The 15,110-nt window shown below is 50.1% G+C and overlaps 1 protein-coding gene across 1 annotated transcript in view; it reads right to left on the bottom strand.

Moving 5' to 3' along the window:
• The window catches only part of TAF6L (TATA-box binding protein associated factor 6 like), a 482,594-nt gene that overhangs the window by 222,081 nt on the left and 245,403 nt on the right, over positions 1 to 15,110 (bottom strand). The window contains exon 5 of the mRNA XM_069645168.1: positions 12,165 to 12,259. Within this exon, the coding sequence (XP_069501269.1) occupies positions 12,165 to 12,259 (95 nt within the window). The remainder of the gene's footprint in view (positions 1 to 12,164; positions 12,260 to 15,110) is intronic.

The following is a 15,110-nucleotide window of genomic DNA, read 5'->3' as shown; positions in this document are numbered from 1 at the left end:
GAGCGCAACTCCCTGCTGAGGGAGCAGGCGATGGTGCTCTCAACTACCGCCAGGTGTAAGGGGATGAGGAACATCTCTTGGTCGACGGCCCAGTGCCACAAGGCCTGAGCCTCTCTGGAGAGTGCTGGAGATCGAGTGCGCCCCTGCTTCCTGATGTAGAACATTGTGGTGGGGTTGTCCATGAAGATCCTCACCACTTTGCCCTTCAGGGACGGAAGGAAAGACTTGAGGGACCAGAACAAAGCCTACAGTTCCAGGATATTGATGTGGAGATCCTTCTCTTCTGGCAGCCACAGGCTTCTGGTGCGCAGACGTCCGGTGTGGGCTCCCCAGCCCTCCAGGGAAGCATCCCTGGTGATAGTCTCCTGCTAAGGTGGGGGGTGCGGGGGGGGGGGTTTGGAACACTGTTCCCTCGAGTGATGTTGGTGTGTATGCCCCACCAACTTTATCGCTCGACGGAACTCCTTGTTGAAAGGGATCTTGCTTGCAAAACTTCCTGACACTTGTATCCAGCGTGCGTCTAGGAACTCTTGGAGAGGACGCATCCGCAGCCTGCAGAGTCGAATCAGGGAGATGCACGACGACATTATGCTGAGCAGCGACTTGATGGTCTGCACTGTGGTGGTCTTCAGTGACAACAGCGTTGCACTTTCGCCAGCACGGGCCTCTATTCTCTCCTCCGAGGGCGATGCTAGGCAAGTGACCGTGGTGAGCCTGGCTCCCAGGAATAGAGCGTTCTGCGACAGCGTCAAGCAGGACTTTGGATAATTAAGTAGCTGGACGGCAATCTCCGTGTGTTCGACAGCTACTTCTCTTGAATGGGCTCAGATGAGCCAATCGTCAAGGTACGGGTACACGTGTATCCCTCGTAGACGTAGGCGGGCCACCACTGGTGCCAGGCACTTCGAACACCCTGGGTGCCGACTTTAAGCCGAAAGAGAGGGCCTTGGATTGGTAGTGTCTTCCCTGCACTACGAAGTTTAGGAACTTTCGATGTTTCCTGTGAATCGGGACGTGGAAGAAGGTGTCCTCCAGATCCAGCGACGTCAAGAAGTCACCTTCCTCCAGTTGGCCGAGCACGTGCTGCAACGTGACCATCCTGAATTTTTGGGACTTGAACTTGTTGAGACGCCGCAGGTCCAGGATGGGCCTCCAGCCCCCCTCCCCGTCTTCTTTCTGACCCAAGAAGTATCTGGAGGAGACTGCGGAGCCCCGGAGTAGTTTTGGAACTAGCTCTATCGCCCCTCTCTTTAGCATGGCCTGTACCTCTAGCAGGAGCTGAGGCATGTGCTGCTCTTGCCGGGCCACCAGTGGTATCCGGAAACAATTGCTGAAACTCAAGGGTATGTCCGTGGGCGAGAGCGTCCAGCACCCATCTGTCAGTGGAGATATTTTCCCACTCGCTGACTTCTCCCGTCAGCCGGGCTCAAACCGGGGTGCATGGGTGTATCATAAATCACCAAAGTATCAACTGAAAAGGATACAGTAACCAAAAAAGGATACAATTTGTTAGGGCTTTTCCGGATCCTATCTTCACACGACTTGATTGAAGGCAGGTCAAATTAGACCTTCCAAATGATACAACTCTCTGACTGAATAAAACAGGCAGAGAGATGGATCACTGGAAAGGGCGTGGGAATTGTACAGGAAGTATGCCTAAAATAGATAAGTATCATAAGACACTGTCCCAAATTAAATACTAAGAAACACAGAATTGGGATTAATTCAGACACTGACCTTAAGGCTAAACTGAAGAATTCCAGGACAATATCTTGAAGAGTCCCAAGAGTTGAACAAACGACAAAGGAAGGGAAGATTAGTAAGGGAGACTTATCCCGAACGGCACGAGGCTCTCGCTAGATACCGGGTTGGTGCACCACAGGGTAGCGTCCAATGTACTGTGCACATTCACCTTCCAATAGTTCATGAAATACTTCCTTTCCCACAAAGAACAAAATAAGAATCTCACCTGTTGACTGTCACAGGTACCAAAAGTTCGAAGTAGTTCAGAAAAACACGTGCAGGATTGCACGCGACAGCATACACGCAGCCAAGCCAGCCGTGCCTGTAGACAGCGTTTCCGCGTGAAGAATTAGACACGCGAACAGGATTCACGCAGCCCTGGACAGCCGCGCTAGCAGACAGCGTCCGCGTGGAGATTTGGCACGCGAACTGGATTCATGCAGCTCAGGACAGCCGCGCTTGCAGACAGCGTCCGCGTGGAGATTTGGCACGCGAACAGGATTCACGCAGCTCAGGACAGCCGCGCTTGCAGACAGCACCCGCGTGGAGATTTGGCACGCAAACTGGATTCACGCAGCTCAGGACAGCCGCGCTTGCAGACAGCGTCCGCGTGGAGATTTGGCACGCGAACAGGATTCACGCAGCTCAGGACAGCCGCGCTTGCAGACAGCGCCCGCGTGGAGATTTGGCACGCAAACTGGATTCACGCAGCTCAGGACAGCCGCGCTTGCAGACAGCGTCCGCGTGGAGATTTGGCACGCGAACAGAAAACACGCAACCCAGGAATTAGCGTGTGGAGGAAAACAAGCTCAAATTAGGCCAAAGAAGTTTGCTGGAAGGAATGCGAGAACGCAGGTCCGGAGTTCAGCTACAAACGCCAAAATTGACTTAATCAGAAGCAGCGAATGGAGTTTCCACGCTGCTTATGTACGCACTGCCGTGATACACGTGACGAACCTAAGTCACGTGAAAATTAACGACGTGAAAAATGCAGACGTCGTTTTCCGGGCAATGTATCGAACAACCTCCATTTTGAGTAAAAAGGTCTACTGGTTCTGTGGGCGTAACTCATCTTGTATGAAGAAGTTGTTCCTAGTCCAGGGGTATGTCCGGCAGGCATGACAGGGTGAGGGCCCGATGTCCTGGCCGGTTCAGTCATGCTTCGGCACCTGCGTTCTGCCTTGGGGGTGAAGACGGCGCTGGCCACCTCCAGCGAAAGCATTAGAGCGGCCTCTGTAGGCCTCCTGGGTCATAGACCGTGAGGGTTGACGGTACGACGAGGAGCTTCCACCAAAACATTTCGTCGATCTGCCAGATTTTCCGTCGGAGAGGTGAAAGGAAGAGCGGTGCTGCTGGTGGGTGCACAGGGCACGGGCCGTCTCTGTGTCCGTCTTGATGGCCTGCAAGGATTCGTCGACAGCCTTCCCGAAGAGGTTATCCCTGTCGAAGGGCATGTCCAGCACCCTCGTCTGGATCTCCTGGAGGAAATTGGTGGGCTTCAGCCAGCCTCGACGACTGTCGGAAACCTGTGTCGGCGATGTCCAAGGCCACCGTGGTGGCATGGTCCTAAGCCACTTCCAACTCCTGGAGGAGTGCGATCACCTCCACTCGCTTGTCGTCGGGTAGGAACTCCAGAATTGGGGCCAGTTTGTATCACAGCTCCCTGTCGTACCTGGCCAGGATCGCCAGTGTGTTAGCCACCTTGATGGTTGATGCTGAGAAGTAGATGACATTTCTCCCCATGGCGTCCAACTTCTTCCCCTCGTTGTCCATAGGGACTGAAGACGATGACAAGGGGTTAGACGATCTCTTCCTCGCAGCCGCCGACACCCCTCCCCTTCTCCTTCCCTCCCTCTCCCCCCACGGGACCATAGACACTTGTGTGCAGACTCCTGGAACCCAGTACTTTTTCTCTAGCCTGTCCCACTTGGCCAGGGCCGTGGCCGGATTCTTCAATAGTGCCAGGCCTTCCTCCCAAAAGTTGTCCAGAAGGGGCACCGCCATGATGGGCTTCCTTTTTGCCGCATAGCTCTGGTAGAGGAATGATTGATCGATTGATATTTTATTTCTATCGCGCTCGTACACAAGTGTTTCAGAGCACGGCAAGGCAAGGGAGGGGAGGGGAGGGGAACAGGAGAGAACCAAACAGCGATCTTACTAGGCCCAGTGACATTGAGAATGCGCAAGTGCATGGGAGAGGGGGGACTGCATGGAAGGAGGGAGAAGTGGAAAGTGCGAAGCAGAGGAGAAACAGATAAATAACAATAAATAAATAATAAAGGCAACAAACAGTGGTAATGCAGCCAGCAATTTGCAAGTGCTAGGTTTAAGGCAGCAGACATGGTAGGTCTGATAAGTGCAGGAAGAAAAGGGGGGGGGCTGTATAGGTACAGATACAGACCCCATTGCAAGGGATGGCCTGGAGGCAGTGCGGGCGGGTGGCAGGGTGAGCAGGTACCTGGGCCCGAAAGACAGAGGGTGGCCAGGTGCACAGTGCCAAGAGAGAACAGATCAGCAGGGGAGAGGGGGAGCGAAGGCAGAAGAAAAGAGGAAGGTCTTGAGGTGCTTCCGGAACCGGATATGGGTCTCCTCAAGTTTTAGAGTGGCAGGGAGGCTGTTCCAGAGGGAGGCCCCAGCCGAAGACAGATCTACCACCAGCTTGTTTCTTTGAAAAACGACTGACCCTGAGGGAGTTGGAGGTAGAGGAGCGAAGAGCTTGAGAGGGGAGGTATTTGCGGAGGGATAGCTGAAGGTATTTCCTTCTTGGTCTCCTTGGTTGTCAGCTAGAAGAGCTCAGATGCTCTGGCGACCATGGCATGGAACAACCCCACTTCATCCGGTGGGCAAGCACTCGACTGCAGCGATCCGCCTTGACAATGCTGTTGTCCATCGTCGCCGTAGCCGGGTCCGTCCCTGTGCTCGAGTCCCTCGGGGGGTGGAGGGGAGGGTACCTGGCATGGGTGTGGAGGCTGATGCGGTGGCTTCTGATGGCATTTCCTCTTTTTCGCCGCAGGCTGGTCCGGGGCTACCGGGACCAGGGTCACCAGGGCCGGAGCCTACGGCATCCTTTTCTAGATTTCCGACACCAACGTGTGTAGGGTCGAAAGGATGTCCAGCGATACATCTCTTGGCAGAGTCAGAGTAGTAGGCCTACTAGACCCTGCCGTCGTCGTCCCTCACGTCCTTGTGGATCGTGTGCATGGACTCCTGGTCCTCCTCGTCCGAGGAAGAAATATCTGTGTCTTTGGGCAAAGCCTGAGGCCTCCTCGCCCCCACCCCCTTTTTTTGCATCATGAGGGGCGGGAGCCGGGCTCAGCGACGGCATCCGCTTTTTCTCCACCGCCCCGGCCGAGGCCTCCCGTCTCGGGGGTAGGGATACCCTGGGGGTAGTCGCCACCATTTCGATCGTCAATGATAGTTCTTGCGTCGCCTGTGCCTTCTTGGGCAGGTCGGCCGTCTTTTCTTCCACCCTAGGCTTCTCGGACCCCTCCCGCAGTTTAGCCGGGTTGGGCGCTTTCCTCTTTGATGAGGAGCTGGATCGATGGCTGGTGATGGAGGCAGATGGTGAGGTTGATCGTGCCCTGTCCATCGCGGGATCCACTTGCGCAGTGACCCAGACGGAAACGGACTTGCAGTGCTTGGCCTTGTCTTGAGCCCCCACGGATAGCACACCCTCAAGGACTTAGAAGCCCGCTCCTCGGACCGGCCGGTCCTGGGTGAGGCATAACCCTGCTTGGAGCCAGAGGGCTTGACGCTGAGCCACGCCGCCAGTCCACTGTGACGATCCTTAATCGTTCTATTTGAGAACCAGGGGATGATTTTGCAATCTCCTTCTCTGTGGTCCGGGTGAAGACAGTAGAGGCACTGAAGGTGTTTGTACTCCACAAACACATTCCGCAGTCCGCATCTGGAGCAGAGCTTGAAAAGGGAGCTTCCCTCTTCTCTTCCAACATGGTCGGGGTGCTGAGTAGGTCTGATGGCCTTCTGGAAATGTTGACAAAACTAGACAATCCCTGCCCTTGTGGTGCACTGAAATTCACTGACAAACGGATCCCCGCTTGTTGGCCGATGAAGAGAAGAGCACACAGGGGGAGAAGCCCAGTTTGTGAAGGAAGTGACAGGTGATGGACAGATGTTTTCTGAGCTTGTTCTGAAGAACATGCTCTGATCAACCAATCGTCCAGGTAGGGGAAGATGTGAAGCCCCCCCCTCTCCTGAGACTCGCTGCCACAACCGCCATCAGCTTGGTGAAAACCCTTTTTGGTGGAGGTCAGCCCGAATGGCAGAACTCGAAACTTATAGTGAGAACCGCCAACTGCGTACTTTCTCTGCTTGGGATGGATTGGCACATGAAAGTAAGCATCCTGAAAGTCCAATGATACCAACCAGTCTTGGAGTTGGAGAGCCTGAAGGATCTGAGAAAGGGTTACCATCTTGAACTTGTCCTTCCTGAGGAACTTGTTCAAGTTTCTTAAGTCCAAGATGGGTCTCAATCCTCCGTCTTCTGGGATGAGAAAGTAAGGGGAGTACCAACCCTTGTTCCTCTTCGCTACAGGTACATGTTCTATTGCATCTTTCTCTAGCAGGGTTAAGATTTCCTGCAACATGAGCAGGTCTGGAATTTTGACAGAGTTGGTTCCCGGTGGATGGTCCTGAGGCATATTTAGGAAAGGAAGGCAGTAACCTTGAACTACTGTCTCCAGTGCCCAAGCATCTGAAGTAATGCCCCACCGTTCTTTCAGATGCTCAGAGATTCTGCCTCCCACCAGAGTATTGTGTGATAAGGCCTCAGAGTGATTTGGAGACGGCTGCAGGAGCGGCTGAGTGCAAAGATGCCGTTCCTGAAGTTTCCCCCATTGCCTCCTTTCTGTCTTTGACAATATTCAGGAAGCCTTCCCTTTCCTCGCCTTCCGGAATATGTTCAGCCGCCGCCGAAATGCAGTCCCACAGGGTATGGGTGAACCTGGCCAGGGTACATGTGACATTAGTTGACTTTAGAGCCATGCTACCCGAAGTAAAAACTTTACAGGCCCAAGCATCTACCTTCTTATCCTCTCTATCCGGAGGGATAGATGGATATGCAGTCTGTCTTGAGGTTGTTGCAGCCTGAATAACCAGACCTTCTGGAGTGGGATGCCTGTTTAAATACTCAGGATCAGAACTATAAGTTCTATACTTCTTAGGAAAATTACCGTTTACTAAAGCAATGTTGTGAGGAGCTTCCCAGTTCTTTTCTACCATTCTCTGAAGTGCCCTATGGTAAGGGAGAACTGGATCCTTCTGGGGGCCCCGATCTAGTATGTCAGTCATGTCATCCTGATCAAAGGTGGGCGAGGCTCTACCCCAACCCATGTATTCCACCACTCTATTCATTAAACTCCTGTACCCTGAATCTGCAGGGTCAGGTTTTGCAAACTCTAGCTCAGGTGACGTATCAATGCCACTATGTTATGACCCTTACCCCTGGCCCTGACTGGGAAGTCAGCCTTCCAGTTAGGGCCAGGTCAAAGGCCTTAAAACCTCATCCAAGACTCTCTTGGAGTCAGTCCTGGCACCTTTGGCGCCAGGCTCATAACCATCATGAAGACCAACATTAGAATGGGACTATTTGACTTGGGGGGGTTCAGCCAACATAGAGGCCCACACATAGCTCAGTTACAAGGAACTGAGCTATGCGGTCTAGTCTTTTCGGTGTGGCAGGCCTGGGATTACTTTACCTGGACTACTTTGGGTGTGGCAGGCCTGGGACTATTTTACCTGGACTACTTTACCTGAGACTATTTAAACTGCACCCAAACAGCAGAACATGCTTTGCGTTATTCTGCTGTGGGCAGCGTAACGCTCACCGTGTCCAGTTCTTTGATGCCAGCTTACCTGAAACCAAGGACCTGCAGAGAGAAAGAACACTACGAAACTTACCTGGAACAGTATCCTGTCTTCAATCCATCGCCGACTTCAGTTCCACTCACCTGAAGGTACGAACTCCATCATCCGGCACCACATGCATCCTGGAATACCATAACCTGGAAAGAGGAGAAAGAAAGACCGCATTAGTAAATGTTTACTCACGTTTCCTCCCGAATGAAGAAAGCCACACAATTCTTACCTGAGTATTCATCTCCTGGTCAGTATCATCGCTGGAACATCATGGCGCTCGGCGAAGAACATTGCGACCTGCAAGGAGGGAAAAGACACAGGTTAGCAATATAAAAAGGTGAAACAGGGCTGCGCATCGCCCATTACTCACCGGACAGCATCACGCACACCACGCTTTCGCCTACCGGCCCATGCTCATCTTCAACTGCATGACAACACCAAAATACCTTTCCATACCTAAAAGGAAAGAAGCAAGACATTATTATTTTAAACTAAGAGGAACATAAGAACTACATATAAAGACTGTAAAGCAGCAAACCGACGGAGTCGCAGCAGGCCTGGATTCCCACAGGGGGGCTTGCACCAGTGAAGTAACTTGGTCGCTGCTCGCCCCCCACATCTACGTGCCCCTGCCATGAGGAGCAGGACGGAGAATCCACCTTTTACAATATAAAGGTGAGGAGAAGGCCCAAGGGCGAGGAAGGAGTTGAGGCCAAGGGAGGTGGGAAAACAAAGACAATCTGGTATTGAATCCAGCTCTCCTATATTGCAGACCCATCTTTAACCAGAGGCCTTACCAAGGGACCGGGAGAGGGTTCGAGAGTGCAAATCATCCAACCAGGGCTGGGTGTCGTCCCCGTGGGTACCAGGTGAGCGTAACACACTAGCAGAGTGAAGAGTGTCACACAGGTCTCTCATTTTCGATTCTGGATCGAATCATTTTTCTGGGACCTCTCTAGTACCATATTGTACTCCAAAAGGAGAAACCTCCTCATCTTCAGAGCCACTTTCTTCAAACATAGAAGACATAGACTTAAAGAAGTCTGTTTTTGGTAAAGGAGTAAATCTCCTGTCTTGTTCATAAGTTTTGGTCGAAGGAGTCTTCGAGGACACCGATGGTGTCTTCGACAAAGGGGTCAAAGACACTTTAGGCTTTGATGTCGAAGCCGTCGGCGTCGACAAAGTCGCTGATGTTTGAACAACTTATGTTTTTTATACAGTGTCGGGGAAACACTCGATTCTCGAGGAATCCTTGCCGACTTGGCATCGACTCGAGTTTTACGAGTTTCACCCATACTACTGGGTTTTACCACAGTAGTTCCTGACTTCCCTGTGTTGTCCGATGGAGCGACCGGGGTCTGGCTCTTTTGAGGCTTCTTTGAGGGGCTCGAGGCCGCATCCTCAAAGACCTCCATCATCTTCCTTCTAAAGTCTTCCCATTTTCTTGGGGAATCCGACTTAGTCGGGCATCGTACCAATTCGGTAGATGTATCGGATGATGAAGAGGGAGATCTATGTCTCCTTTTAACTCTTTTTGAAGAGAAAGATGAAGAGCGCCTCGATCTACTACGAGATCAGGATCTCTTAGAGTGTCTATGACGATCCGATTCTTTCGAAATGCTCAATTCTTTATGTCTTTTAGACGAGGCCTTCGAGGAGGCCTTAGAAGCTTCCCGCTCCAATGCCAGTTTACCTTTCCTCTCACGAAGGGCCTTCTCCGTCATGGACTGACAGGAGCCACAGTCGCCTGTTCGATGGTCTGAACCTAGCCACCAGAGACAAATGCAGTGAGGATCTGTGATCGACATCTTCGAACCGCAGGCGATACATTTTTTTAACCCCGTCTTGGGTGTAGAAGGGGTGGATGAAGACGACATTTTCTGAAGAAAATTTCGAAGCGCGCCCTTCGAGAGCAAAGCAATCGGAAAAACGGAACTGAAGCTAACAGGCGCGGCACAAGCTATTTGTACTGATGGTGATATCGACACGGTATGGAGCCCGTCGAGGGACATCGACGCCATGACCTCGTGCACATCGCCCTCTCCGGAAAAGAAAATTCCGAAGCAGCGAAGCTTGCAGGATACGAATATCACAAGATGAGGAATACGTGGGAGGACACAATCCATTCGAAATACAGTTTGTAAGTATAAGTGAAACTGTTTTTTCTTTTACAGAGTATTCCTGACCTGACGGGGAATATTCATGAGCATGTGAATCCATGCCAGACCCCATGGTGGAGAATGGAAGTACTTCCACTTTTTCCCTGCACTCGGAAGAAGGCCCAAAGTGATGGTGTTCAACTTTCAGAACCCCCAAATAGTGAATGTATTTATGTATAAATGTAGTAGTTGTGACAATACTTACCAGAGGTTTTCATTACTTAGCCTTAGAGTGTATTCAAAGGCCTAATAAATAATTGCACATTTTTGTACATCTTCTTCCTAACTTGTACTATTGTAGTGCTCTGTGTGCGTCTCATTGTAGCCCTACACCACTCTCACATCCTCCTGTGTCTAAGCCTAACTTGTCTACAACCCTACCTTTTATTGAGTTTGGCTACATATCTATGTATTCTCCATGTTCACTATAAGAGGTGGCCTATCAGAATCACCTCCCTCCTCCCCCCACCCAGGGTTGATTCTGAAACTCCATTTTAGCAACCGGGAAGGAGTAGTGGATTAGTAGCATATTCAAAAGAGGAGGAGAGCATGTCCAAGGGGAGCAGCGCAGTAGTGGTGAGGCATTACTGATAAGGAACCCCTCTCTACCTTGCCAACAGGTTGGTGAGAATGGAAGAAGGTAGCAGGGTCAGTGTAGTGAGTCACTATTAGAGACATGAGGGGAGATCCAGTTTATTTGCTAGAAAGCGAAAATTGAGGGTGGTAAGAGTCAAAAAAGCCAGTGATTCATGCCTACTTGCTGCAGTGGGATTAAGCATTCCAGAGACCAAGTGAAGGTGTGAAATGAGGTGAGGAAGGGGAGCGGGTGTTCTGCAGTAGGTGAGGGGGAATGGCTGGATGGGAAGGAGCGAGTATGATTTCTCAGTTGGGTTAGAATGGTGATCAAAAGACAGCAGGCCAAAACAGCAATATCCTAGGGTAATAACAGCTCCACTGTGAATGGACAGTCGCTAGTTCGTAGAATTTCTGTGTGTGAAAAGCAGGAGTCCAGCGATGGATGAGCTTGCCGAAGTCATGACCAGAGCAGGAGATCTGGCCCTCGGCTCGTTCCAGCCTAAACAGGGAATTGTCCTTTGCTGCATTTGGCCCTTAGCTAGGGATGCCCAGGGGAGTTTCAATAACAAGGGAGGCAGCATGTCACATGACACCCCAGAAGCCAATAACAGTGCTCAAGAAGGTTTCCAGTCTTCCTGGCAGGACGGAGGCCAAGTCATCGGTGTTGTAGGCAAAGGGACCCTTTTAAAGCTGGCTTCAGGGCCATAGAGGAGACATCCAGATACCAAAAGAAAGGGGTTCGAGCAAAGCATGTGAGAGGATGAACTTGGGGAATTTGTGAATCAAAGAATTGTGCAGACCCTGATCCTGAAGGCGGATGCATTTGTGGAAAACCTGACAACCATTAAAACCAAGTATTTCAATCTATCCTGGTTATCCGAGTTGGACTGATACTGTTCCTCCATAGTCGACACTGGTTTATTTATTGCTATATGCAGGGTTTAATGCATCTTAACCACCCCATTAACATACCAAGAGTTGATCTCTGCCTTTCTGCCATGCCCATCAGCAGGTGAGTCAGGGAAAACTTGCAGAAAATCTTATTGCCTAGCTCTGGGTCAGATCCCATCATTCCCGGGACACATGAAAGAGAGAAAGTCACAACAGCTGCAGGCTATGAGGTCAAAAACCTCTGGCGCAACGTGCCATGCATTCACTCCAATTCCCACTGACACACACCACCATCCCTCCTTTGAAAAGATGGGTGTCCCTAGAGGCACCTTGGCCCTAGTGCGACACCAAGACAGGAACTCACAGTGATGCACACACATCACCTCATTAAACCTGGACTGAAAGGTGGTGGGAAAAGGCTGTGCTGCCTGACCCCCAAGCCAGGACAAACCTTGTAAAACCATGCGATGGAAGGTGATGGGAGGAATACTAGCATTCTGGCCACCTACCAGACCCGAACACTCATCTCCATTCAGATATACACCAGAACAGGCCACCATAGTATGGGGATTCAGTGATCACATGAGAAGTTAGCCAGTGCCTCAAGATCATGTACAAGGGGGTCTCTAAAGGGGAACAGACCATGTTTGTCTTATGTCAGGCCTGTAAGTATGCTAGACCAAAAAATCTTCATACGTTTTTAAAAATAACAAACAGTTTGATTAAAGAATACTCAAAAGAAGTGTATGTGTAAAATAAATAAAACGTTTCTGCACTTAAAAAGGAACAGTGTAATTTTCGAATGACTAAAAAATGAGCATTTTGGAAATAAAATAATCTGTTGGTTGACCACCAACAGAGGCACTTGAGAAACAACCCATTATGGACATGCACGTTCTTGCCCCACCATTTACTGACCTTCATGAGTTGGGGGTCATCCCCCATCACTGCACGGGTCACCTGTTGGTAATATTTCAGTAGGTCATCTGTCAACACTGAGACCGTGCTAGGAACTAGTAAGAGGAAAAAGGGACATAAGAAGGTCAAATGTAAGGCTAATTAGATTTAAAAAAAACTGTGAGGAGAGAAGGCATGCAGCATGGTAAGAAGTCTGGGCTGCATGGAGCAGAGTCAGCAAACAAAGAATAAGAGCAAAGAGCACAGACTGAGGTGGGTACAGCATGTGGCTGCAAGCAGTTAAGAGACTTCACCATTCCCCGACCCCCTGCAGAGGTAGCTAGGGATGCTCACAACACAGGTGAGTGGATCCAGAGAGTATGAATTACTATCCTCCTCCCACAACTACTATCCTCTCCTTCTCTGATGACCACTCTCCTCCTCCCACTACTATGCCCATGCACACACAACTAAATCCAAGCATTGGCAAAGCCAAATGTTTTGGCTTCCTTTTGTGTAGGAACGGGAAAGGCATTTCCAAGCATGCTATAATTGTACTATCTTGCCATAAGATGGCAACACCTGACAAATGTTGTTCATGCCTGGGCATTTCATGGCAGTGCCTGGAAAATGCATATCCAACGTCTACACAAGAGCCAAAACGGCTGGCCTTGACATGCTTGTTAACAGGAATTAATTGCAAGGAATAGATTGAAGGACTCACATATTGCTTACAAATCAAGTGTTTGGAGCCACAGTTCGTTAAGATTTGTGTGCATAAGGAGCTTGTTTAAAACTGCAACTAAGCCATTACGTTTTAAAAAACTGCCGAGGGTACAGAAACAAACAAGTGTTTAAGGACAGCTTTCACAGATGGCAAATAAACCACTCTGAGTCTTACAGACAGTTCAACAGTTTTTATTTTATTTGGCTAGGGACGTCCCCCTCTCTTTCATCTGAATTTGATTCTCCTCCCTAAACCAGGCATCCGCAACCCTTGGTTAGAGCTAGTGAATGTTCACCACTACCGTGTATATGCTGCAGATGGTGAACTAAGACGATTGCTGGGTAATCTACCTTAGGGGCTTCCTAACTGTCCCTTACTCTGTCCAATGGTTAGTGTTCTAGTGGGAGCTTGCAAAGTACCTTGCACTTACTCTGGTTGTACTCAAGGCTGTCCCTTCCACTTCCACATTCGCCTCACCCCTTCTACTCAGACTACTAACTGCTCACTCCTCGGTTCTATGTGAAAAGACCTAATTTTAAAGGTCTCAAAATAAAAAGGCCGATTTACAATGCCCGATTCTTTTTTTTTTCTTTATTGTAAGAACAGCATTGTGAAGGTCTTTTTCTCTTGTGACCTTTAAAATGCTGGGTTTAAAGGTTTAAAAAAAAAATATTAGAGGGGTGTTCACCCCCCAAACACCCCATTGTTCCTCCAACCCCCAACCCCCGACCTCTTGCAGCATTTCAGCCCCAGCCCCGTCCCCCCATACTCCTGCGGAATTTCTGCCCCCTCCCCCACCCTCTACATTCCACCTCCTAATCCAAAAACACACACACACACACTTTGCCCTCCGCTTCCTGGTCCCGCACAGCCTGTCAGCCCCAGCGCGCACTCGTGTGCGACAGGGGCGTGACAGTTCAATTTAGAAAGACTGCTCTGTGCGTTCTTTCTAAATCGACCTTTCAGTGAAAAGATCTTTATGAAAAGATGGTTTCACTGGGAATGCACTTCTCCCAGATATCCCTTCTATCTTTCACTCCTCCTGGTATTACGTCCACGCTTTGATGTTACTTCTCGTCCCCAACCCCGCTCAAGACTACTCTCCTCCTCCCAAGACTACTATCCCATCCTCCTCCCACTAGTCCGCTCCTCCCACTACAACTTTCCTTTCACCACTACTACTCTCCTTTCACCACTACTCCTCTCCTCCCACCAGCTACTCAACTCCCTTTCATGCTATACCATTCACTTCACCTTCACTCCTTATACTATTCTCCCTATTCACTCATCACTTAAACACTTCAGAAACACTTCCTCTATTAATGCAATACCTCACCTGCTCCACAAATCCCCTCCACAGGCCGGCACTCCCCCCTTCCTCTTACTGGTCTCTTGGTCGTCCTCTACCTCTGACATCACTTGAAAATGAAACACTTCCTGCTTTGTGTCCCTGGTTTAAATCCCCCCTCCCCTTTTCAGATTGGAAAACTGTCCCTGAACCAGTCTTCCCCACCCGTGGCATTTGTGCGAGAAAAACTCAACAACATGGGGCAAAGCCCTGCCCACTTTCTCTGCGCAAGCTCGCTGTGTACCAAACTTCCACTTAAGACAGTCCAGTTATCCAGTTCGTATTCTTTGACCTGCTCTTGTGGGGTATTTGGGTAAATTCAGCAAAGGATGGGTCTTTTCCCGTGCTTGGACCTTGGTGGTCTATCAGACCTGTGACTTGCAATGCTAGTCTCTGCACTGTGCGCAGCGGCTGCAGCAGTCTCTCTCTACAGGAGATGAGTGGCAGCGGGCGGTCCTCAGGAGTATAGCTTTTCCTTTTGGTTTTCCCTCTCCATTCAGTGTTCATGCCGCTTTTCTAGCTTGGCTTTTATTTTATTTTTTACAAGTTCCTGAACCAGGCTGGTCGTCCCTGCAAACAAAAAGTCACTGGCCAGTATTTACAGCATGATCCAAGGCTGGAGGTAAGGGCCTGTACACAAACATTCTGGGAGAAAGGAATTTGGTCCCTCTACACTGCCACCACCCATCTCAGTTGTAGGACTGGTTCTGGATCTCTCCTTACCACGCCCATGATTAGCCGACAGGTTTTCTCACACCCTCCTGGCAAGACTTCGGAAAGTTAGCTCTTTTTAGCAACTTTCCCTCCATATTCTATGGACCCCCCCCAGACATTTTGCTTTTGGTAATGTCCTGACTTTTTACAGTGATATCAAGCCTTCAGCTACACTCAA

This window comes from Ambystoma mexicanum, chromosome 2p (assembly GCF_040938575.1).
Source record: "Ambystoma mexicanum isolate Mex_15411 chromosome 2p, UKY_AmexF1_1, whole genome shotgun sequence".
NCBI lineage: Eukaryota > Metazoa > Chordata > Amphibia > Caudata > Ambystomatidae > Ambystoma > Ambystoma mexicanum.
The sequence above is the reverse complement of the archived record's forward strand: the minus strand, read 5'-3'. Positions and strand labels throughout refer to the sequence as shown.